The sequence below is a fragment of the Rhipicephalus sanguineus genome, chromosome 5 (genome assembly GCF_013339695.2).
Source record: "Rhipicephalus sanguineus isolate Rsan-2018 chromosome 5, BIME_Rsan_1.4, whole genome shotgun sequence".
Lineage (NCBI taxonomy): Eukaryota > Metazoa > Arthropoda > Arachnida > Ixodida > Ixodidae > Rhipicephalus > Rhipicephalus sanguineus.
Window position 1 is genome coordinate 125,715,706 of NC_051180.1, and position 26,469 is coordinate 125,742,174.

The window sequence follows — 26,469 nt, forward strand, 5'->3', positions numbered from 1 at the left end:
TTTGGTTCAAATCGAGGGTACACAAAACGAGCCAAAAAGTATCCAAGTAACCAAGACGTCTTTTCTGCCGCCACCGGCCCCCCAAAAAGTAGCCAAATTGGTGCAAAGTAGCCAAACCTGGCAACCCTGCTTAGGCTTAGTGCTTGTAATCTTGCTACGCAGGGTGATGCGCATTACCTTGTGTGTGGCTTGTTCCTGTGGTCCTACTCAGTGGCGTAGCCAGGGGGTGCTTTCGCGGGTTAAAACCCCTCCCGTAATCTTTACATTTTGTATGTGTATATGTACGCGCACACGTACAAACACGCACGAACCTACATTTAAAAAAAAAAGTCGGCTCCCCCCCTCCTGCCCTCCCCCCCCAAAATTTCTGGCCACGCCCTTGGTTCTAGTCAATGCCTGGCAGCGTGTTTTAAGATGAAGTTTTAGTTAAATTAACCAAATTAAGCGGTGAATCCGCTTAATTAGGTTAAATTAAGCGGTTAAATTAAAGCGGTTAAATTAAGCGGTGAATCCGAAAATGTGGTCGTTCGGAGCTTTACTTTTTCGTCTACCTCGCCGCGCATCCACGGGTTTGTTCGGCATGGTCGTTCTTCCGACGATCGCGCGGGGCATCCACCCAGATCGATAGTGTCTGGCGGCAGCCTTCATGGCGCTGGTCGGGACTGTCCCCACGCCCTTGGGGTTGCACCAGACGCTCCACCGCGATGCACACTGTTCGAATCGCCGAGAGGAGAAGATTGTCTACATCCCCTCCAGCTACACGTCCCGCTTCGTTTCGTTGCTGGTCGCGACGTTTGATGTACGTTCCTCTGCTTTGGCAGGAAGATGCACCTGAGGCTTGGGGCTCCGAATGTGTATAGCTAAATTTGCAAGAAACCAACAAACACGGGTCAACTCGGCTTGTCGGGGTTGAACCTGGCCGTCGGGTGAGGAAACAAATGACTAGCTTCCCTGTAGCGTTACACATTCACTCACGCGTACCCTGAGCACGCGTGCTCAGGGTTCCCCATCTGGGGGGGGGGGGGGGCGAAGGTTTATCGCAGCCCCCCATACTAAGTCAATGTATATGGCAGATTTTACCCCCCCTCCCCAAGGTCACACAAAGTCACAACGAAGCATGTCAACTAGATAGGAAATCATCTCTAGATCAAGGGGCCCCCGTAGCACAGCCCAACCAGCCGCCAGCATTTATAACCAAGTACTCAAATGCGCTACCAAACATAAATAATATCCTCCGTAAGTATTACCCAATACTAGCAAGCAACGAGCACCTTAGAAAAGCGTTTCCCGGAGTACCAAAGGTCGTGTATCGCCGCAATAGGAATTTTAAGGACATGTTAGTGCATGCAAAAGTAAACCCTCATTCTACTGTCCACATAACACCTTGCTCTCGTCCAAGATGTAAGACTTGTAAACACCTTCAAGATGACATTATAGTTAAAAGCACCGGAAGTGATTATGTCCATCATATAAAATCTAGTTTTACCTGCACTAGTTCAAACGTTATCTACATGATCGAATGTTCATATTGTCAAAAACGGTACATTGGCGAAACGGGACAACCTGTTAATGTTAGATTAAACGGGCATCGCGCGGACACGGCGAAGAAGTTACCCAAAGCAGTGGCACAGCATTTTAATGTAGCAGGTCACAATTTCGAAGATCTCAAACTTTACATACTTCAGTCAAACTTCCGGTCCCCAAGGGACAGAAAATATACAGAGTCATACCTTATTCACAAGTTCAATACACTCCAGCCAGCAGGTATTAACGTTTCTAAGGGGGCTCTTGAATCGATTCGGTATGGTACATACACAACGAAAACCAACGAGAGTTAAGCCCTTCTTCTAGGAATTTCGAACCTACTATTGTTAAAATGCCACGTGCTTCCATCGACAATCATTCAGCGAAACGTACACCCCCCACCTCTCCCGCCCCCCCTCCGTTTTTTTTGTTGCTTTCTTTTTTTTCCCGCCTTCCTTATGACTCACACAGTTCGTCACGGTGGCGTCCCCCCCTCCCCCTCCCCCACCCGCACTATGGAGAGGGCACGAAGCATATACACACGATAGCTAAGGAAATCAGTTCCAGCCTTGAAGAAGACAAGTCCACTTGTCGAAACGTTGGCTCGAGCACCCACCCCCTGTTTACGGATTTTTTTCATCGCAAGCTTCCATCTTCCACCTCCTTCCGTTTTAGGGGAGAAGCTCCTTAAGGCGGCACCCGTTCGTTTGTCGTAGTCGTAGTCGTAGTATTCGTAGTGCGTAACCAGTCTTACGCTTTGACCTCCAAGGTGGTGCCGGTGGGAGATTTTTCCTGTGCGTTGTTGAACAATAAAAAAATTCGCAGCGTGCGCGTTAACTAAAAGCCGAATTCTTCTGTCTCTCATTCCCCATTAGCAGCCATTGGCATGTTCCAGTAGGAAACGTTAGTAGATGTAGAAGTGTAAGTGTTAGCAAAAAGCCGACTTCTTCTGTCTCTCATTCCCATTAGCAGCCATTGTTTACCTCCAAGATAGTGCCTGGTGAGATTTCTCCTGTGCGTGATTAAACAATAAAAATTTTGTTCAAAACGCCGTTGATTGACGAAACAAACCAACGAAAGACGCCAGATGTTTTGTAAAAGCAAAACGAAAGAACGCCAGATGTTTCTAAAGCAATACGAAAAGACGCCAGCTGCTTAACGAAAGACGCCAGATGTTTTCTAAAGCAATGGTTTTCTAAACAATGAAAATTCACAGCGTACATGTAAAATTAAAGTGAGCTGCAAGTCGTCATAACTCATCGAACCTTTAGTATAAACGCGCCCGATCTCACGTCGGTGATGATGTACTGGGCAGAATTCACGGAAGGTTCACGGTTTACCGATGAACCTCCGCAGCTTCGCCCACTCATCATCATTCACTCCGTGGATATGCTGTGATTTTTTTTTAGGGGCGAAGCTCCTTAAAGGGCCCCTCACCAGGTTTGACAATTTTGAGGTAACGAGCTCAATGCATACACTGGGCGTTCACGATCCCGTCTGCCAAAATTTGCAACGCTACGCGCCGCGGAAATGGGTCAAATTTCAAGGCGAACGCTGCTTGCCCTTCCTCTCGCGGGCACGCGCGTTAAAGAATGAGGGGATGACGTACATGAGAAAATGGCCCTACGTAGATGGTAGTGCTGTGACGTCGCTCCTCTACGTAGACGACTGTGCTCTGACGTCGCCAACAGTAGCACGTGACGCTGCGATAATTATTTGACACGACATGTGTAGTTTGTGTAATTTGTTGCTTGAATAGATTAATAAAACTTGAGAGAAATAATCAGACACACAAAGAGAACGTGTGCGTCTTTTTCATTTTTTTTCGTGAATTGCAGCGAGATGCGGGGCTAATGTCTCTCCCTTTCCCATGCGTTCGTGTCCCCGCGGTTAGCGCATCGAGCAGACGCCAGCCCTGGAAACGAAAGTAATGTTCTGGCTCGTTCGAGCACTCATTATGCTCATTTATTCTACCGCGTCCAAGTAAACGTTAATGCGGCACTGGCTCATGATACCGCCACTCTCGTGCCCGTACAAATGTCTCAACTTTCATGCCCGTCCCGCAGAAACAGGCAGTACACCACAGAGAACGCCGACAAAACGCCCGCGGCCGCTACATAAAAAAAAGGTAGCGGCCGTGCAATGCCGCTCGCGTGCTCGTGCTGGCTCGGGCACGTCATGCGCACGTGACCATGCATGCGCATGACGTGTTCATGCGTATGTGTCAAGTGAAGAGGGCAGGGAAGAGATTTGGCTTGCGAAGGCTACACGGGGCGAGTGGCAAGGGTTTGAAACTCGCCTCCTCGCATCATGGTTTCGCGCCGCTACAAATTATTGTTTTTCTCAGCTCGTAATGAACCGATTTGAAAATTTCTTGCGGCTTACTGCTCTTCATTCGGCACACAACAACTTCCAGCGTCCAACTAAAATTTGCTATGTGGCCTGGTGAGGGGCCCTTTAAGGCGGCACCCGTTCGTCCCTCGTAGTCGTAGTCGTAGTCCGTAACCAGTCTTACGCTTTGACCTCCAAGGTGGTGCCGGTGGGAGATTTTTCCTGTGCGTTGTTGAACAATAAAAATTTCGCAGCGGTAGCTAAAAGCCGACTTCTTCTGTCTCTCATTCCCACTAGCAGCCATTCTTTACCTCCAAGGTAGTGCCTGGTGAGATTTCTCCTGTGCGTGATTAATCAATAACAATTTTGTTCAAAACGCTGTTGATTGATGAAATGAACCAACGAAAGACGCCAGATGTTTTGTAAAAGCAAAACGGAAGAACGCCAGATGTTTCTAAAGCAAGAGGAAAAGACGCCAGCTGCTTAACGAAAGACGCCAGATGTTTTCTAAAGCAATGGTTTTCTAAACAATGAAAATTCACAGCGTACATGTAAAATTAAAGTGAGCTGCAAGTCGTCATAACTCATCGAACCTTTAGTATAAACGCGCCCTATCTCACGTCGGTGATGATGTACTTGGCAGAATTCACGGAAGGTTCACGGTTTACCGATGAACCTCCGCAGCTTCGCCCACTCATCATCATTCACTCCGTGGAAATGCTGCGATTTCTTTTTTTCGTTTCGGATATGACTCACAGAGGCTCATCTCCACTGTTCAACGTTAACTAACGAAACTCAGCGTACATTCATTCTGATGAAAATTTCACCACAGTGTTTAGCTTTTTCAGAAGCCACGGATGTGGCTATTTCGAGCACGATGTGGCTACTTCGCCCTTAACCCTCCCCTTGTGTTTTCTTTGCGCGAAATAGCCACATCCGTGGCTTCTGAAAGAACATGAACCGACTATACTCGGCGACAACTTTCCTTGACAGCACTGTGGAAGCTACAGAACCGAAGTGCTTGCCTGCTACCGCGCCAAGAAATAGTACTTACGTTTACTGATAATTTTCTCGTTTTTCTTGCTGAAATAAATGTTGCTTTATTTATTATGAGACTGAAACAGTTGCGGGAAGTCGTAGGTAAAATACAGTTATTGTTCACCTCGCAAGAATGCCTTCCTTTTCTTTCCATTTCTTAGACAGCACCACCTTTTCAGCATGCCCGTTTTCCAAAGTAAACATGGCGTCCGTGACGTAGTGGGTCAGTGTGCGGCCGCAAACGCACCGTTTAGTTCCCCAAGAAAAATGTACTCGTAATATGACACTAAAATGTGCTCTGAACAATCGAAATGTCTCTCCCGTTCACATTCCCTTCACATTTTTCGTGAATATGTTTTCTAAACGCGTTAACGATGCGAGCGAGCAAAACCGAAATCAGCCGCAAGCTGCCGTACTACTTGCGGAGCAACACGAATGTGCGGAAGCCCCGCCTCCGTAGCCTTCGCTCCAATGTCAAGATAAGTTGTCGTCTTTTATAGCCCAACAACGTGTGCTTCTGTGTTTAATTTTCTCGCGTGAACATGCACATAAATTATTCTCAAGTGTGGTTAAGCGACATCTGCAGTTTAATTGCACTAAAAGAGTTCAAGGTTAGAGAAATCGCTCAGGTGCACGATTCAATATAAGTACGCCAAGTTTGGCGGCGACGTCCTTCCCCTTCCTTTGTTCTTTTCCGAATCTGCATTCACTTTCCGCGGGTGCAAATATTGACCATGGACCGGTGGCACACGAGCAAGTGGGCGGGAGATGGAAGCACAGAGCAAGCGAATAACTTTGGGTGCGCGCTGGAGCAGAAACAACAGGAAGGGTACGCGAACGCTTTACTCTGGCACCCACGGCAAAGAGCCCGCCACCCCCTTTCGAAGTTTGGGAGTGGCCACGGCAAATGCAAATGGGGCCCTGATTGGCAACGGTGCGAGCGGGCGTGCGCACGTACAGAGTTCTATAGCAAGGTATTCCCGCTGCTCGCGGCTCTTTTTTTTTTTTTGCCGCCTTGCGATCGCCGCCTCACCTGTTCCGTCCTCTCTTTTCCGTCCCACCTCTCGTGCTCGGCGCGCTCTAATCTTGCGTAAATGCGTGTGGGGAGCGCTAATCCTTTCGCGGCGGCCCCGGTCCAGCGAAATGAAATATCTTCCTAGACTCGCGCTGGGAATGAGATTGACGGCAGCGCGCCTATAGCGAGCGCACGTGCGAGTCGGCGAAGGTATGGGTATGGGAAATGCTGTTACTGCTGGTTGAGTCGGTACGTACGCGGGAGTAGGTTGGCAGCGGGTGCGCTGAGGCGGGGCAGGAGCTATTCACTTTGCCGCGCTGCGCCGAGGCAAAAATCCCGTTACTCACAGCCCGAATGGACGCCGAAGTTTGGTGCGAGTTAGAACGGTAGTGCATAACGGATGTATGTACGGTCGCTGCATGTGTAAGTCGAAGGCTTTGCGAAAACGCGGACATTCGCGAACGACATTGTTGAAGCGGTGAAATGCTCGCAGAGACCCGAGGTAAAGGAAGGAAAATGAACGCTTACTGTAGAGGTCTGCATAAACCGTTCTTCCCGGAATGTTGCAAGTCAATGAATACATCAATGAATCGCAGCGTTGGACTAACTCACCATGTGGAATGTATGTAGCGGTGCTGTTTTTGGACGTGTCCATATGGTTTACTGTGCACGATGGTTACAATGAACGGAAAGGCTTGGAAACAAGCGAGAAAAAAAAAAAAAAAGAGAGAGCTGTACGCCGCACCGCTAACGCACGCAGTTTTGCTTGCACGCGACTTCAGGAGGCTGCGTTATCTTCCTCGTTTCCACAACGCTTGTTTCAGGTCTGTACCTGTTCCCATTGCAGGCCCATTCATTCGTCTTTTGTGTGCAATGTCCGTGGAGACAAAGCGCACTGCGAAAGAAAGTTTGGCCTAGGAGCAAACTCGATAGCCGAATACCTTGTTATATGACGAGTGCAGATGCGTGGGACGCATCGGGCGCTTTGTATGAAGCACTGCTGCTGTTGCGCATTCCAGATGTGCAAGCACACAACGACGAATCTAGGTTACACGAGTGAACGGTGTAGTTCCTAAAATCGTGAGCGCCACCACTCAAGCCTTAGAGAAGACTTTGCCGGGCTTAATGTCTTCCTCTCTTTATTATTTGTGTGGTGTAAACAAAATAATTATTATAGCTGTAGTTATTGTTGCTGTTATTCTAGGTTATTATTCCAGACTAGTTGTGATTTAAGGCAAAACGTTTCTTAATTGTATTCTGCCAGATTTTAAGATTTCCTGCGGGGTAACCCAAGGCATATCTTAAGAGCTTGGGCTTGAATGCTCTGAATCGCGCGCAGGTTAGTCTTGCCGGTGTTCGATATTGCAGGCAAACTGTACCGTAGGAATCCAATAAACAGAACCCTGTACAGTTGTAACATAGATGGTATCGGCACTCCCCATTTTTTTCCTGCAAGGAATCTGAACATGTGACATATAGCAGTCAGCCGCTTCTTCAAGTAGTTCACGTGTGGAGTCCAAGACAGGTTTCTGTCAATTATGACTCCCAAGAACCTGTGGCTTCTACTGAATGATATCAGGTCTCCGCAGCGCGTCAACGGCTGAAACCATTGCCATCGCGCAAGACTACTCAATCACGACACACATTATCACCGAGACAATGCGTACGTACCTCAGGCATTATGCCAGGACCCCTTCCCACCATCTGGCGAGCCTCGCTGCTGAAAGGCCCCGCACGACATATAGTGCCACTGTCGGCAAACATCGCTCGTCATTTACTGCGGGGTACGCACCTGCGTCAAAGCCAGTGTTCCCTCCGTGGTGCTTGAGCCGCCCACGAGTTCACCTAACGGTTCCGGGAGTGCGGAAGAAGTCAGACCTACCGACACATGCACTGAAACAATTGAGTCTACTCCTACTCTACGAAAACTACGGTAACCACGTCCACATCTATACGGATGGCTCGACTACGTCGTCCAGTTCTGGTGGTGCGGTGGTTATACCATCACAAGGGATAACTCTGCGTCTTAAAACTTCACATGCGACGACGTCTACGGCGGCAGAACTCGCGGCTCTGCGCAGCGCACTAGAATTTATTGATACTGAAAGGCCAAGTAAATGGGCTGTGTTTTCTGATTCAAAACCGGCGTTACAGTGCCTGCGGTCAGTTCTCCGACGAGGATGCCACGAACAGTTGACGTATGAAACCGTAAAACTTCACCACCACGTAATTCAAAAAGGCCACGATATTGACTTCCAGTGGTTACCTGGCCACTGTGGAATCAGTGGAAATGATTCCGCCGATCACGCTGCTCGCGCATCACACCAGGAAGCAAACATTGTCCCAATTCCGCTTTCAAGGACAGACGCTGCAAGGCAGATTCGACAACTGGCCCGCAGTCTCACACTTACGGAGTGGAACGCACCAAGCATCAGACATACCAGACTACATCAACTGAACCCTTCACTGCAACTCCAACCTCCATCCGGCCTTCATCGACGCGAAGCTTCGCTTCTCTATCGCCTTTGGTTGGGAGTTGCTTTTACGAAGGCATATACAACGTTAATCGGAATGACGGACAGCGCGGCGTGTGATGTTTGCGGCACCGAAGAAGACATCGAACACCTGCTGTGCCACTGCCCTCGTTTTTCCTCGGAGCGACAAGTACTGTCCAACGCACTGCGGCGACTGGATGATAGGCCAATTTCCGTGCAGGTGCTACTACAGCACCGTCCACATCTCTCGGCGGCCCACAAGGCAGTGAAAGCACTCTTGTGTTTTTTGAGAACGACGGGCTTATGCGAACGCCTCTGACTTGTGGTGCAATCCCGCACGCTGTAGTGAATGCACTGCATCTCTTCTCTCTCTCTCTCTCTTATTTTTTTTCTCTTTCCTCCCTTCTATTTCTCGTCTTTCTATTCCCCTTCCCCGACCCCCCAGTGTAGGGTAGCCAACCGGAAGTGTTTCTGGTTAACCTCCCTGCCTTCTCCTTTTTCTGTTTCCTTCCTTCCTTAAGATTTCCTGTAGACAAGTTCTTTCCTATTCGCGGATATTCAGTTGAACACACTACGTACGGCATGATTTGTATGATTTGTGCGCTACATACGGTCTGCTTGCCGAATTGCTACAATTCGGCACTTAGTCAGGCCAATTCGGCAATTTGTTAGGCCACACGGCCTCTAGCTGCTGCGTCCTTTCTGTTGTAAAGAGGCGGAATTATTATCTAATTAATTAATTAATTAATTAATTAATTCTTACGGTGTTGTTGGCTTGTAGGCGGATCTTATACGGCGAATCTTGTAGCGCACTAAGGACACAGACGCAGAAAGTGAGGACCAGACGATGCGCTTTTCTGTAGCCTTAATAGATATGCCGCATATTGCCCTGCTCGGGGGCCTTCTTTAAAAATATCTTAGGAAAGTTTTTCGTTGTTCAAAAGTGCAAAATCAGGCGGGTCAATAATAAGACGCGCGCAGCTAGGCGGAACAGTACGCAAGCCGGCAGCATGCGACTCTCGCGGCCACACGAGCCTAGCCGCCTTCCTAACGGTACAGCGCCCTGCAATGAATGTGCCGCTCATTACAATATTTGCAGGCCAGTTCTCTTTTCTTTACACGCACTGCGAGCCGTGTATACAATGCTTTTTAAGTGCTACTGCACAAAGGCTCCTCAAGAGTTCATGGACTCTGTAATTAACATTTAATTGAGAAGTTGGGTATATTTTAATTACTGCTGCTTCCATTATTATTAACGTGTTAGAAAAAGTCACGCCAAATCCACGAAGTGAATAATGTTAGAGGAGCTTGCTCGGAGATGATCGGGTAACCAGTGAATCCTCCGTACAAATTCCTCTATCGTCATATAAAGACGTGACCACGTTGTTATATATATACACATTACATACACAATGTTTCTTGGGTGTTCATGCTTTGTAGCGGTAGCGAGTGCACCGAGTGAGCTCCAGGCGAAGAGAAAGGAAGCGTGCCGAGAGCAAGAGCTGTATAGGGGCGCGGCCCTCTAGCGGTCACCTATCTAACGAGAGCACGCGCCGAGTGTGCAGCGGAGTGTGCGGCGCCGCCTGAGCGGCGGCGCGCCATCTAGCGAGCGCGCTTGAATCACAGGAGAGAGCACAGCTGCTCTCTAGCGGGACCAATGAGAAGCAGCGGCTACGGCGCGATGGACAAGGCGCGAGCATAAGAAGCTTGGCGAGCAAGCTCCTAAATAGACAGAAAAGAGTACTAAGTTAGCAAGAAAAGGGTTTGCGTAAAATTTCTAATATACGGCATTTCATTGTTTATAAACACATGTTCTTGTGGCTCGTTTGGTGAAAGTTGGCTGGGATGAAAAAAATTGTCGGATGAAAAAAAAAAAGCCGCCAGATCCCACGCATTGTGGGAATCGATGTATTGCGAAGCAGCCAGCAAAGAGCTACATACATCGTCTTGTATGTCGTTTAGCAAAAATGCGTGTCATGGTTTTCATGTTAACTCCTAGTATTTATCTTCGTCACACAGTAACGTCGCGCAATACCAACTTCGGGGTAGATCAAGCTAGCGAAACGGCCGCCAGCGCACCATGAGCCTGGCACGTAAGTCATGCTGTACATGACACGTGTGTCATGACCTTCATGTTAACTCGAGTTATTTATGTTCGTTACACAGTCTAGTCGCAAGATACCAATTTTGGTGTATATAAAGCTAGCGAAACGGCTGCCAGCGCATCACGAGCGTGGCACGTAAGTCATGCTGTACATGACATGCGTGTCACGATTTTCATGTTATGACTTGTCATTTATGTTCGTCATACAGTCATGTTACGCCATACCAACTTTGGTGTACATTCGATTAACCAAGCGACCAGGAGAGCACAAAGTCGTAGGCGGCTAGATAGATAGATAGATAGATAGATAGATAGATAGATAGATAGATAGATAGATAGATAGATAGATAGATAGATAGATAGATAGATAGATAGATAGATAGATAGATAGATAGATAGATAGATAGATAGATACGCTCAAAGTCGCAGAAGTTCGCTAAGAAATGCTTCGCATTTAAAATGCAAAGGCGGCCTGGAATGGTGTCTCCCCTATCGTTTTTCTTATTATTATTCTACCGACGCCGTCATGGCGAGGTCTCGGTTACCATTTGCCGCGCAGGCCGAAACCGAAGAAGCACTGAATCCAGTGGGGATCGTGCCAGTGTTATGGTGTCTATAGCACACCCAAGAAGCAGCTCCTATAAATCACCGGGAAAGAGGAACTACAGTCATAACAACTACCTCTTTCGGAGGAAGGCATCCTATTGACACGACGCGTATCAGCTCCGTCCAAAACAAGCTGTAGCCGCGGTTGCAAATCACAAAGCATAATGTCCTAAAGGATTCAAACAGACGCGAAGTTCTGATAATGCTGCGTTACACGAAAACGAAACGAACGGAAAATAGATAGATAGATAGATAGATAGATAGATAGATAGATAGATAGATAGATAGATAGATAGATAGATAGATAGATAGATAGATAGATAGATAGATAGATAGATAGATAGATAGATAGATAGATAGATAGATAGATAGATAGATAGATAGATACGCTCAGCGAACGCAATGCTTTAGCACGCTGCTCAGCTAAACACGAGCGGAGAAAATCATCTGATAAAGCGCACGTATTTTACCACTGTGCCTTGCAAGCCTTTTTTTTCACAGTTCTTAAGCCAGCAAGCGAGAACACGTTGTTAGATACATAGGCGTGCGTAGGGTTCTCCGGCCAAGTCTCACCGCAGACCGTTCCTTTGTCGAGTCCGAAAAGAACAAAACAAGCTCCCCCATGGATACAAAAATGAAAATGAAGTGATGGCGTGCTTCTCGCAACGGCCTGTCATAGGCCCTGCCTTTCTTGGGGTAAAGTCAGGAAGTACACTGTTCTTTGAATTCACCATCAAGCGTCCTCGCTTGCCATTATTATCAAAAAGTATGCGTAATCATAACCCTGCGCATTAAAAAATGGCGTGCAACGTCCGTCTGAGTAAAGGTGTGGGGCAGAATTGGCGGCCCCCTTCAGATAAATAGGGGGGGGGGGAGGCTGCTACCCCTGCCCCCCTCGTGCACACGCCTATGGTTATGTACTCTAATAAACAGCAATTAAGCAGTCACATAATTGAGTGAACAATTAACACCGCCTTGGAACCGCACCTGCAAGATGCATGGATGACGCTCGGCGTCTACGCGTAAACGTTAGGAGAGCGGCGCTGGGAGTTGAGAGAGCAGTGTTGAGAGAGGGGGTTTAGAGGGCGCCGTCGAACACAGAGCGTTGGCGCTCCAGCACTTGGCGTGAAGGCGCAGATTACGACCGAGATTAAGGAGTTCCTATAGTGTGCACAAGCGCTCTCTATGCCGACGCCAGCTGGGAGTAGGGGATCTGGAATCTAGATTACGCGAGGCTTAACGGCTCGCGAAACAAGGGAGTGACACTGTAATGCTGGCCGACCGAGCGCCACTGTTTGCTCTCCACAGGCCACTGACTTTCCGGTAATCCGGCTGCTGAAGCTGTCGACACATAGAGCTCGTGTGTTTAAATGTCGATGACACTAACACGATTGATTTGCCCACCTAAAAAGAATAAAATATCTCCTGTTCATAGTTGAACGTGGCAGAGTAGCCAAATGACTTTTTAGGCGATAAATTTTAATTACAAAAACTGACATTTGGGCGAGTTTGGAGGCGTTCACACTTGAACAAGAAGCGCAACAAGACGACACTAGAAGGAACCATGCAGAAGACCAGATGAGCGCTGATCTTGGAAAAGTTTGAAGCTAACATTTGCGCTTCTATTCATGACGCACAATTCACCACGTTCCTACTATTCTATAGACGTCTTAAAATTCCACTGCGTTGTAAAACTTGTCATCTCGTTAATTCCGATTGGCCCACAGCGTTGCAACGGCCTCTCTGATTGGTCCAACACGGCGGTATATGTCAGCACGGCGTGATTTGACAATGCCCGGAACGGAAATCTGGGTTATAGACTACCGCGAAGAGTGTGTCCTGCATGTTTAAAGAGGGAGTTACCAGACACAAAATGTATATGTGTTACAGGTGACAAGTAGATACACAAGCTTTGTGTTTGTACCAACGCTCAACACTGCCATGATAAGTTATCACTGCCATGATAAGGTATTATGTAACACCCAGTCAGTTCATTCGTTCAATTTGCAGGTCATTTTCCGTAAATGATTGGAACTTCGGAGGTGGACTTCTCCTTTAGACGACCTTTCTTGCGGAAAAGCCAGATTTGATATAAATAATTTATTAATTAACTGATTTATCATTTGAAAGGTTACCTCGAGCACTACACGTGCGCATTACCTGCAGTTTATGTGGGTCACAAGTGCGACACTTAACCAACAGATGCAATAAAACGAATAAAAATACAGGCAGAGGTATTTAGGAAATAACGCCAAGTGTTATCCAGGCGAGAATTCCATCATGTAGGATGGAAAGCAGAATGTGGTGTATACCCATTCGAGCACACCCAATAGAGCTGATCGCTGTGAAGTGCTTGAAATGGTTTGTTTGAAATGCTAGCTGCCCGTTAGCACATGTGAATACCACGCAAATGGGAGAAAAGACTGGGTTCGAACTTACAGCAACGTCTAACGTTTTTCAACTCGTTTTGCAGAACGCGAGCAAACTAACGCGCATTTATTATTTTTTTCCGAGTTACATGTGAATGCCTCATATTTTTGAAACGCTCACCACAGACACCGACAAAGCCGTAACCAACAAGCGCCCGTTGTGAACAGCTGCGTTATGAATATGCTATGTGCGGGCCTTTTTTTTCTTTCTGTTTTTACCTGAAAACAAGCTTCCGATGTGTCTTAACGTATTGCCGGAAAGAGAACAAGGAGAGGAAAATGGTGAAGGCTGGAATGAAACAAAGAACACGCCACGCTTATGTTTAACGACATACTCATCGACTCGAAAGACTCGCCTTTTGAGCGCTTTACGCAGAGAGGCACTAACCGCAGCACTTGCTCGTAGGCGGCACATTCGTCCACAGGAGGCGAACGCTAACTAAACGAGAATTACAGGGACTGCTGGTAAAGACGGGCCAACATCGCGGTACAAAGAACAGCGGCGATTTTTAAATGTCAAGTCGAAAATCGTCTGCGAGCAGTGGAGTCATGGACGCTGCCGGAAACGGGCCCTGCATGCAGAGTGCGCGCCGCTGTCTCTTCCTGCCCGTCGGTGCATGATGAATCGGCACGTTGCCGCGAAGACTATAGTGTGCATGCGTTTACTGTAAAGATGCCTGTTCGACTACGCAGTACGTGCAGAGAAACAAGCTTTCAGAGATTCGCATCGGGTACCGTATGCCTTCCAGATTACGCCCTCCGGGTTTGGTCAAACAGATGGAACTTCACGAGATAGATCCTTTGATCTACCTACAGGTATACATGCAGGCATACTCGAAGCCAGTCGTCGCTGAAGCGCCGGGTGAGAGAGCTTTTCCATGGAGAAGCAGCCCTAGAGAGCGGACTCCGTTGCGTCCCGTTGCGTGCGTCCTTTTTCATCTAACGTACGCAGGGGGCAGAGAATGCGGACTGTAGTGATCGGATCTGTGTCCGACTCGGGTTTCCGAAAAGTGAGGCCGTTCCAGATCCTTTCTATACGGCCGAATTTCGGATAGCGCTCGCCCACGCATTTCGATTTCCTCTCGCCGAGAACGCACCGCAATGGTGGACTGCACGCTGGAGTACCGAGGTCCGCTTTGTTTGCGTTCCGCCAGAAGAAAGCCGCGTCGAGTGTTTGTACGTGCGTATGTGCGTCCGTGTGCCCGTGTTTGGAGTGTACACGTGTGTACTGAAAGCAGAGCGGTCGGCACAAAGTTGGTAGTTGCGGGCGAAACTGGAAAGCCGCAGTTGCGAGCATACTCAGGGTGCTTGCTCGCTCGTCTCGGTGGATCTACATAGAGGAGGAGGAGGAGGATAGAGTGATATTGAAAACAGGAAGAGCGCCGAGAAAGAGAGAGAGAAAGAGCCTGAACAGATTGAGAAAGAGCTCCCTATTCGTTCGTAACCGCGGGGCTTGACCGCGCACGGTGGATGTGCCAATTAGACCCGAGTAGTTGCTGTCGCTCTATCAGCCGCACTTCGAGAGGGTGCCGAGTCCTTTTTTTTTAACTTCTTTCTTTGTCTGCAGGAACTGCACGGGTCGCATAGTGTGTTCTGCAGTCGTGGCACGAGTGCTACCGGGGACACATCAACAACGAGAAAGGAAAATGCGAAAGGTTCCAATTAAATTTTATGTATATACACGGACAGCCTGCACTCTGTAGAAAGGCCACACAGAGAGTTTGACGCAATGTTAGGGGTGTTATATACAACGCGTGGGCCACGAAGGCGTAAGCTTGCTGTGTTCGTCGCCACCGCTTCAATGTTCAGATGTCGTATGCAGCCGTCGCCAGGCTCCTTTCGTCTTTTTCAATTATTTTTCTATCGCCTAACAGGTGCCATCTGTGTAGTGCTGCATAGGACGCGCACAGCGGTCGATTAAGCCGCATCGCTGCGTAGCTGTCTGATGCCTCGTGGCAGTATATGATACGAAGCACGATGCTGGGCGCTTTCAGCGAAAACGTCGCTCATTTCCAAACAAACGAGTGACTACTGTAGTTGCAAATTTTTAGAGACTATCATCAAATTTGGAGTTTCAAGTTGATGCAGACGTATTGACGCTATATCAGGGCGATATTCAAGGGGACTGATCATAGGATAAATTCCGGTATATAGTTGCAGGATGGCAAACTGGGCCTTTTCTTGTTACCATTTCCCCACTGGTCATTTCCTTCATATCTCTCTATCGCTTTCAAGTTTTTATATCAATCAATATTCATCATTCAGCCGATGTTCGGTGCACGGGCAACAACAACAAAGAAAAAAAAACACAAAAGACCTCACTGAAATAGCTTGTCTGACATGTTCCATGTTACCTGTCTTGAGGACGGATAGCCAAGTCCTTTGTCACTGCCTTCGAGGAGGCAACTTGGCGGATTGTTAAAGGCAAGCGAAAAACTAACATTGAGTCAATTATAAAACACGCACGCACTAAATGTTTACCCTGGGTAACTGTGTCTCCTAGTTTTTTGGAATAAGACAATCTTCACACAGAATGTTCACTGAGCCTGAAGATTTCTTCAATCGCAGACACGCTTCAGTGGCCACAGGGCTCCTTCAAAATCAGGGCAGTCTACTTATTCCATGCCCCGTAATCTTCACGCGTGCGTGCGTGCGTGCGTGCGTGCGTGCGTGTGTTTGTGCTTTTGTGTGCGTGTGTGTGTGCGCGCGCGCATTGAAATGCACAAAACCGCGCCTCTTTTCTAATATTGAGAGGCGGCGGCGTGCGTGCATGCAGCGTCCAATACGAGCCGAAATAGCGCGCGACGCGATTCGGGCGGACACAATGGCGTGCGCACTCGAGAACCGCAGTTCGGGCAATTAATCTCAAAGAGCGAGAGAAGGCGGTACACATGGACGCAAGACAGTTTGAGAGAGAGAGAAAGCGAGCAGCATTCAACAAGGCGGCGATACGTACAGCACTTGCGACACGAACTCCAGCAAGAAAACCGCGCAAGCGTAAGCAAAAACACACGCGCGCGCTCTGAGAGAAACGAGGGAAGGGCGTAAGAAAACGCTGCTTTGTTCGCCCTGTAAGCCCCGCGAAAGCCTCGGACATTTTCGTTCTGCAGAATCCGGCAGGCCTTCTTTATATCCCCAGCTCGCGGGTCTTGCCGTGTAAGCCTATTAATATCGTTTCAGAACCCCGGTTCCGTGTAGCATGCTCTTTATGTTATAAGGTCGAATCAAGAGAACGAAAAAAAAAGAACGCTAAAAAAAAGTTAAGTGTGTTTTCTCTCTCTCCCTCACGAAATCCGCGCAATAAGCGCAATCTTCTTTCTTCGTGCATCGCTTCCTCCGCAACTCTCAGCCTTCCCGCGGATCTCGTAAATCTGCGGCCGCGGACGCTGCTTCCGCGCAGCCGTTGCAGCAGCAACGGGAGGAGACGCTCGACTCAGCGCCACGAGTTTTAGGCTGGAACCCCGGGTTCCCCTCCTCCGGCCATTCCGAGGGCTCCGCCGCTCTTGCAATGAGCGAAATATTTCACTTCGCCCCAGTAGCGCCCAACCTCGACTGCTGCTCACCCTCCCTCCCTTCCTCCCCGCTCTCCCTCTCTCAATATAGCGTTTCTGCCTTTCCCAGCGTTTACTGGCATTCCGGTCCGGCCTGTATTTCTCTTGCTGCTGTTTCCTCCAGAATCGCTGTCGCTCTTATTTCTTTCTTTTTTATTTAATCAAGGAAGCCAATTTCTTTCCCGCCTTACCTCCCTTAATCCGCGAGCACATTAAGAAGCGACCAGTGACGGGAGTTCGCGCTCCTGCATTCCCCGCTATAGTCCATACGTCGATCACCAATGAAGAAATTGCAGTGCGTGAACGGCTGGCACGAAGCGAGAACACGTCACATGAAGCTGCGAAACTTCGCGCTGTCGCGTAAAGCATGCGATTGGTGGAAGCACACTTGCTATACAGCGCAGATGTATGTATATGTCTAGGTTCCGGCGGATTGCGTCCGCGGACAAAAGACGCGCAGAGCAACAATTTTCGGCGAGCCGATTAATGCGACTAATCGGGCGTTTTGAGCGTGAAAAAAAAGTACATGGCGCAAAAGTAAACATAAAGGTGTATGATTTCGCCGGCATGGCAGAATGACATTAACAATTTTGCCTCAAAGACAAGACCACATGCATAAAAAACGAACGTTGAATGGCACCTTTGTACTTTCGAAACGACGGCGTTTCTCATGCACTGATAGGGTTTTACTTTGAGACTGCCATTGGCATCAGTTATGAGATAAGACGCGTCATGCGCAACAGAAACACCGGGATCTTTGAGTGTGTCTCTTTTTTTCGCTGAATGTAGCCAATAATGATAACATATAAATTCACTATGTCAATATTCACAATACCGGACCCACCGTAGTCACAGCATCTCTGGCAATTTCATCTTCACAGTAGTGAAAAGGCTCTGAACTTTTTTCTTCTCGATGTCGTCCTGTACCATTCGTTTTTATACCTTGTCCACGGCGTTAGGCTGTTATGGGTTGGGAATTCAAGTATCTAAGTCCACATCATGCTCGAACGCACCGGCAGTACAAACTTGGAAAACACTTCCACAAACTGCCGACCTTTGTCATCTTTTTACTGGCCACTAAAACTTCGTAGTCGTGTGCGGCACTTCACAGTGACGACATGTTTTGTTTTTGCGATCTTCTTCCATTTAGCAAGAAAAATCTTCAGCAGAAAGCAATGATGAGAACTGACGATAAGACGACCGGCAGCTGAACTAGCAACTGAATGGTTGTCGTCAGTTTTCATGCGCCAAATGTCGCTAGACGGCCAATGCGGTGCTGCTTTATTTGTACGTCCTTGTTGTCTTTGTTATACTGATGGATGGTTGCTGCGCAGCTGTTCTCTTTCTTTTCTTGTTTGTATTATTCGTGGTACACTTGCTTCCTCGCCAATGCTTTCTTCTTGAAGTCCTTAGTGATGTGCAACCAACGATCTCAAGCAAAGTGTTATAATTATTTGAGCCATCAGATCTGCATGTCTGAATGCTCGAGTTTATTTGAGTGGTTACTCATGATTGGCTCATGACGACAACCCTGCTAAGATATGGGCAGAGAGTTGCGTCCAACAAAGCGAAACGACAGAGGAACAGTACGATGGCAATGCTCAACACACACATAACGAATGACTGCGCTGCACAATTTCATTGAAGCATTCGAAAGATTGCGCTGCCAGTGCTGCCGACCACAGGAATTAATTTTCTTTTCCAACCTTTTATCTGTTTCTCTTTGAATGAAAATCCACTGTGCTATACTTACACCGTGTTTCGTCCTTCTCTCACTCTCTTTCTTTATCGTGTTTTATAGCGTTTAGTAGTGCTTTATTTAATTTTTTCACGCATTTTTCTTTATAATCGTCAGTGTGGCCAATCCCCCTCGTTGGTATGAGCCAGTTGGTCTAGGCTACAAAACAAAACAAAACAAAACAACACGAAACAAATGTACTGGCTTAACTGCATGTGCCTGCACTATATAGAGCCACATATATGAACGACCCACGCGACACATTGCATGCGGTGCCAGCGCACTCCCGTAATGATAAGAATAGACCCTGCAGTGTCGCGGCGCCAACCTTCCAAATCGAAGGGCCTCCTTCACTCACTCGTGTTTCATGTCCCTTTTGGGTCAAGCTCAACCGCATGGGCATCGGACAAGGTTATGGCCGTGAGCGAGGAAATGCACGCAGGCCACTGAAAACGCACGCCTGCCGCGGCCGATACCCACATCGTCACCGCCCGTACAGGCGTCGTAAAATAACGCCCTCGGAATAACTAGCGTGTACGACACAAGATGGCCCCGCGAGTTCCACCTGCCGCTTATCAGAGTGGTGGTCCGCGCGCATTAGTATCTTCCTCCTGCCTCGCTCGGTCGGTTACCGCCGCCCACATCGGACGCAACGAGGGACTCTGAAAGCGACGATACCCTTCCCTCCTTTCACATTGAGCTTTGGGAAAAGTGCACGACACACACAAGCTTTCCGATTTCGAATTTCGATTATGCGCTTGTTCTCGTTGTGAAATCGCGCCTGTCCGGAGAAACGCCATAAAATCGAAGCTCTCGTGCGCTTCGGGGTCATTTGTGCGCAAGCACGACCTCGCGTATCTGCGGGCGGGTAAATGAAAGGTGCATCTGTGTGTGTGTGAGAGATAGAAAGAGAAAGAATGTGTTCGTTCCACTCTGGAGATTCGCAGAGCAGGCGAGCGCACAAATCTAAATGGGCGGTTTTCTCGCTTAATTTTTCTTATCTTATGTTCTCTCGCCAGCACCTCCTCACACTCTGCTTCACAGCATCGCTGCTTTTCGGCCTCTAAAAAAAATTCAAAGTGCGGGAATGGCGGGCAGTAAACTGTGTGGCAGCGAAGCTGTAAATTCAACGACCGCGACTTTATGTGGCCGCCAAACGGCGCTTGTTTTACGTTCTCGACGGAAACCGTGTAACGTCGCCTAGCTATATAGCTGCGCGTTCACGCGTCGAGTGGTCGTCGTGAAGTCCAGGTAGTTTCTTGGAATTATCGCTTGACAGAGAATTCCTGCGGGGTTCTCCAGTTTCGATAAAAGGACGGGGCTGAAGGGACGTCGCGTCTGCAGCTGTGTCTTTGCTCCAAATATAAGCGGCAGCAGTTTATTGCGTCTCGGTCGCCATTGGTACAGCGCAGATTCAATTCTTCATAGTGCGCAAACCAGTTCTATAGTAATTCTTGATACAAATTAATATGAAATTTCGGCGGTAACATGGTATTGGCAAAGTTAAAGCTCAGCATTAAACTGGACCAGAAAATATATAAAGAAAAACGCAGGATGTGCGCAACACGAAAATACAAAAGTCATTAAGCGATTTGATGGAACCGATTGGCTGGCTGCCCAGCTTCGGGAAGACCCTATTCTATGTCCATGGCCAACACATACATCGAAAAGGCGAGCTATAATGGTAGATTTCCAAGTAGATTTCTAGAAGGGAGCTACATCATGCGAAATTATTGGCAACACCATTTCGTACGAGAGCTCACTGTATGTCTTTCATTGGATATGGTCTTCTCGCGTTTTGTATCAGCACTTGTCGTGTCCGTGAGTTCGCGAAGAGATCGTGTTTAAATATTAGGGCGAATGAAAAGAGGGATTACATTATGCACGGTAAGTCAACGTTATCTTGCGAAATTCAGTTAATGCTTGATTTATATAAGTAAATTATCAATAACAGAAGCTCATAACGTAGCTATCCTTATCAATAATGTCACCATATACTGCCGTCCTCTCACACCATCTGTTTACCCTTCCCACAAAACCCTTCCCTAGCTTGCAGCAGTGTCACTCATGTGGACATGTCCCAGCTTCTGCCTTTCACCTTCCTTTCCCATTTTTATAAAAGGCGTGGGTTTCAGCCATAAACTATATGCGCTTAATTACCTGCCCGTTATGTGCTTTATACCTTATCCCGCTGTCGCCATTGCGATCCATGCCGTTCAGTTTCCCCTCAACTTCCAGTGCAGAGTGGTCGACGAGACGGATGATTCTCTGAATAGCCCTTCTCATTATGAAACTTTTTTTGTTGTCTCTGTTTCTTAAGAGACTGTTTCTTAACTGGACCACTCACCGGCGAGCTCGACGCTGGCGTTTCGCGATCGTGCCGCGCCCAACGCGTTGGTGGCCGTGCACCAGTAGAGCCCGGTGTCCTGTTCCCGGCGACTGTGCTGCACTTGCAGGAAGAAGAGCTGTCCCTCGGGCAGAACCATGCGCGTGGCCGAGTCGCGCACGCTCTTCCCGTCGTGGAACCACGCTATCCGCGGAGGAGGGTCGCCGTCCGCGCTGCACCTCAGGGTCACCGGCTCGTGCTTGCGGACCACCACGTCCACCGGCTGCTCCGTGATGCGCGGCGCGCGGCCTTCTCCTCCTTGGCTGGACGCTGCAGGAACAATGAAAGGATGAGTATAAGCAGCTTTCTGGGGCACTAGAACGGTGCGATGTGAGCAGGAAGTGAAGGGCAACACGATATTGGAAGACAAAGCTGTTCCGCTTGACTACGCGAGAGTACTATACAGCAATGCAACATATCACGTTATTGAGCGCACGCACGCACGCACGCACGCACGCACACGCACACACGCACGCACACGCACGCACACACGCACGCACACACGCACGCACGCACACGCGCGCGCACACACACACACACACACACACACACACACACACACACACACACACACACACACACACACACACACACACACGCACGCACGCACGCACGCACGCACAGAGGGGTGGGGGAGCGAGAGAGCACGTACAAGCCAGTACGACCGGAAATACTGAATGCCAATCATGGCAGGTTAGCTGCGGCGGTGCAAACGTAAACACAAAGACGCGGGTTCGATTCCCGCTCACAGCGGCAGCGTTCTGATGGAGACAAAATGCAAAAAAGAAAAGAGAAAGAACAACCGTCTACGCAGATTTGGGGCTGCACGTTAAATAACCCCATGTGGTTAAAATAAAATCCCGAGTGCGGAGTTCTACGACATGCCTCATAATAATATTGGGGTTTTCGCGCAGATTACCCCATAATCTAATTTTTTAAATGCTGAATACAACGTTAATTTCACCGCTGCTGTCAGATTGATGCCAAATATCGCATGATGTGCAACCTAAAGGTTAGCGGTTAAAGACGAACAGGTTATCTTGGAAATCAAAGTAGAAAACGCTGCCGCAACAAACCGTAATATCTTAACGACATCGGGTTTTTGCATAATGGTTTTTTTTTCTGTCTCCGTCGCTTCAGGAATTTGTATTGACATGACTACCATGGACCGATCCAATGCGATTTCTCTGGAATCCAAATTCTGCGCGAATGTCGACGATAATAACCAACAAGGCAACAGCAAATTTTTTTATGCCGTGTCATTCCTGCCTCATAGATCGAGTCTGCTGATAGCGACGTGTTCCTAGACGTGTATTCCTGTGAATATTTGCCTGAGACGTCGCTTTGACTCTTCGTGCCTTCTATGCTGCACCAAAGTCGAACAGCAAACACCGAAAGCGGACGGGTGGGCTCGCCGAATGCGCAACAGCAGCACCGGTGACGAGGCGGGCTTAGCGGATAAAGTCATAACTTGGAATGTTCTGCACTCGCCGATGCGGGAATCGCGCATGCAGTCGCTCATCTAGTGTATGGAGTGTAGCGTATAGTAAATAGCGTACACGGGGCGCCTGCGAGCGCTCTCATAAAATCGCCAAGCGTTATTTGCTTCCAAAGCTCTCGGGTAAACTGGCAATATTACCGCGATGCAGCGAGCTTCCCCGTAAGCGCTAGGATCAGATTGTTTTTTCGCAGAAGCGGCGTCAGCGTGACATTCACCAAAATGAAGGTGCGTGGTGTTGTCATCTCGAGTGCTTGCTGCAGGTATTGCTGTACGATGAAGCCGACGAGTGTACCTGATGGCGATGGTGGCGATGAGAGCCTGCGCGCAATATCCGGTGGATCGGGAGTGACTCTGATGTACGGAGGTTCCGGATGCGCCCCGGCGGCCGGCAATATCGAGAGAGGACCGCCGTGAATTTCCACGATGCTTGCGCCTGGGAGACGTGACAACTTCGATAAGCATTTCCTTCTATTTTCGAACCAACTGTTCGCTCCCGTTTCACTTGCTTGCCTCCTCGCTTAAGCCCGTGTGCTTCATCGTCGTGTTCCCTATCCTCGCGCCTCAGTTCGTCGTCATCCGCAAAACATCTCGAGAAAAGAACTTCAAAGAATGCACGATGGTACACGCTGCGAGTGCTATATCAACCCGATTGCAAGGAAAACCAGAAAACCGCTGTTCGGATTCGGTAGCGCTTGGTTTTGTGAGATTTCTAGGCTCACGCCTTCGTGTTCATATATAACGGATAAGTAGAAGGTTCCCCTAAGCCTGATCCCCGCCAACCTGGAAAGGAAGGTCCCACTTATCAAGAACTATACAGCGGGTGCCGATTCAAAATGCTTTTCTCTGAAGTTCCACGAGCGGCTGATGCGCAAAGTGGGGTCGCTATCGCCAGTACCCCAGTACTGCGACACCGCAGCGCTTCATCCTGCGGTTTTTGGTTGCGTACTTGTCACCAGAAATGAAGCATGCTGCGCCCGCATGACTCGAGACACGTCACGGGAAAACAAGGCAAAATGGGTGACTGGGGTAATCAGTGTTTCGTTGCTCCGCGCCGGCGAGTGTACGGAAATGCGGCTGTACACAAATAGGCCTTCGAAAGTGCGCCGATCACATGTGTATTTCTAGGCGCCGTTTTCCAATAATTGATGCACTCTCGCTCGTGGACTTCTCGGCGATCAGCCGCTCATAATATGGAAATGTGATCTTTTATCGAGATCAATTGTTATTTCACGTTTCCACATATCATTGTTACCTTTCATTGTTTCAAGCATGACTGTCGTTGTTGCCTGTTGCAACTGAAGCGCTGCGCTGGTAAGCACGTGGGTGAAGGTCCCATTCCCGGCATGGAGGGAGGATAAAGTTAGGAGGGAGCATTTCGCAATTCAATAGAAGCAGAGAAAAAAAAAACGGCAGGTCAGGAACGCACACGCCAAGCTTTGCTTCCTCCCATTTTTCTGACAGGAGAAGGGCTCCTAATTTTTTTTTGTAAAAACGGTGTCCATTGCGCCCGAGAGTGATTTTTGTTTGTTTGTAGCGTATGGTTAGAAAGTCCATGAGCTGCTCTGCACACAACACTTCCCCTGCCGTTGTACTGGACTCATTACAGCTCCAAGAGAGAGCTCCTTCCGACAGCGTTGACATCACTTGAAAAAGAGAGGAAGGCACCATACTGAATTTTTCACGAACAACCAGCCAGTTGAATGACTATGACACTGTGTGTTTTTCTGCGTTATCTCTTCACCTGCGTCTCCCATTTCTCTATTTCTGTATTCTTTCTTTCTCAACTTTCTGTCTCCCCTTAACCTTTCCTCAGTGCAGGGTAGAAAAGTGTGGATTTATGTTGCGGTTCACCTCCCGCCTTTCGCATATAATTCACATCCCCCGCTCTCTCTCTCTGCCCCTCTCTCATATAATCGCGCAGGAGGACGCATCTTCTAGTTTTCCTTTTATAATGACAACGCAAGACGCACACAAGAGATACAATATGCGCTGCTGACAAACGTTGTTCAAGCATGTATAATAGTACAAACCTGTAAATGAGCTCGTGCATTAAAACGCAAGAGTCGATTAAGAGTCATATCTGCGTTTTAGTACCGCATAAGGGAAGTGTGGTTTCTGCTTGGCGTACAAGATAATTACGTGTTCGTGAAGAAAGAAAAAGAAAGAAAGAAAGAAAGAATGAAAGAAAGAAAGAAAGAAAGAATGAAAGAAAGAAAAGGCGGCGGTTGCCCAGGTAGCACACATGGTCTAGAAAACGTTTTTTTTAGGGATAAATGGGATAAAACGGATTCTAAACCAATTTCGACGTTTTAAAAACGTCACAGAAAATCCGTATTATATCTGTTTTTGATAACGTCTAGAAAACGCATTTTTTAAGACCATTTTGGTCTGAAACGTATATTTCATGACGTTTTTTCGATTCTAAACCAATTTCGACGTTTTAAAAACGTCACAGAAAATCCGTATTATATCCGTTTTTGATAACGTCTTCAAAACGCATTTTTTAAGACCATTTTGGTCTGCAATGTATATTTCAAGACGTTTGTTCGATTCTAAACCAATTTCGACGTTTTAAAAACGTCACAGAAAATCCGTATTATATCCGCTTTTGATAACGTCTAGAAAACGTATTCTTTAAGACCATTTTGGTCTGGAACGTATATTTCAAGACGTTTGTTCGATTCTAAACCAATTTCGACGTTTTAAAAACGTCACAGAAAATCCGTATTATATCCGTTTTTGATAACGTCTAGAAAAGGCATTTTTTTAGACCATTTTGGTATGTAACGTATATTTCAAGACGTTTCTTCGATCCTAAACCAATTGCGACGTTTTAAAAACGTCTTGTTCGTGACGTCTAGAAGACGCACTTTATAAGACATTTTGTCGCCCAGCAGTGGACTGCGCGCCACTTGGCCCATGCATGCATGGGCATGCATGAACCACCGCGAACTGAAATTTGAACTCGAGCCTGCGCACGCCATCTCTCATTTCGATAAAGAAAGTAACGCGCAAAAGGATAAAGGCGTATGGTGTCTACATTGCATCAGCAATAATGAAGACTTCAAAGTTCGTTAACCAGTAAACTTTACGTAATTTACTGTACTTTACTCGCAGCGATAACCGTCTAACTTCCGCACGAAGGCCTTAGCGCTGACTGTATCCATCCGCGCGGCCGTTGCTTCTGCAATGTCAGTTAAACTCGCCGATTTCGCATGGGCGGTCGAGCTCACTGGTCATGCACTCTTTTCCTGTATTTCGTGTTTGTGTCGTGGTTCGTGGAGGCTATAAACGCAGCTGTGAAGAAACTATACTTCGCTGCGTGTTAGACTTGTGGACCCGAACGCAAGTATGAATGTGTGGAGCCACTGTTACGCTGACTGACGGTTAGAGTCCCGTAAGATTCTCTGTGGAAAACTTCACTCATCAGCTTGCGCGCGGGACGCGCTCGCAACTTCCTTTCTTCTATGCTCGAGGGACGGGCGTGGTTACTTTGATGTGCGATTAGTTTTCTGTGGATTTGCGGATACTGTAAACCACGGGCTTCTGTCATTTTTGAAGGTAAGTTCATTTTTACTGCATTTGCGCTCAGTATTTGAGAACTATGACAAATGAAAAAGCGTGTTCCGTTGCATCACGGGCTGCATGTGTGACATGTTTCAGTAGTACGTGTTAGGGGAATTTATTCAGCATGCATGATAAGGCTGTCGAAACGTAAATGCACGTCATGGTTTCCGTCCATGTTCGAACG

General features: G+C 47.9%; 1 protein-coding gene across 1 annotated transcript in view; it reads right to left on the bottom strand.

Annotated features, from left to right (window-relative positions):
* Positions 1-26,469, bottom strand: part of LOC119394230 (protein sax-3) — a 232,786-nt gene that overhangs the window by 88,053 nt on the left and 118,264 nt on the right. The window contains exon 2 of the mRNA XM_037661517.2: positions 21,179-21,487. Within this exon, the coding sequence (XP_037517445.1) occupies positions 21,179-21,487 (309 nt within the window). The remainder of the gene's footprint in view (positions 1-21,178; positions 21,488-26,469) is intronic.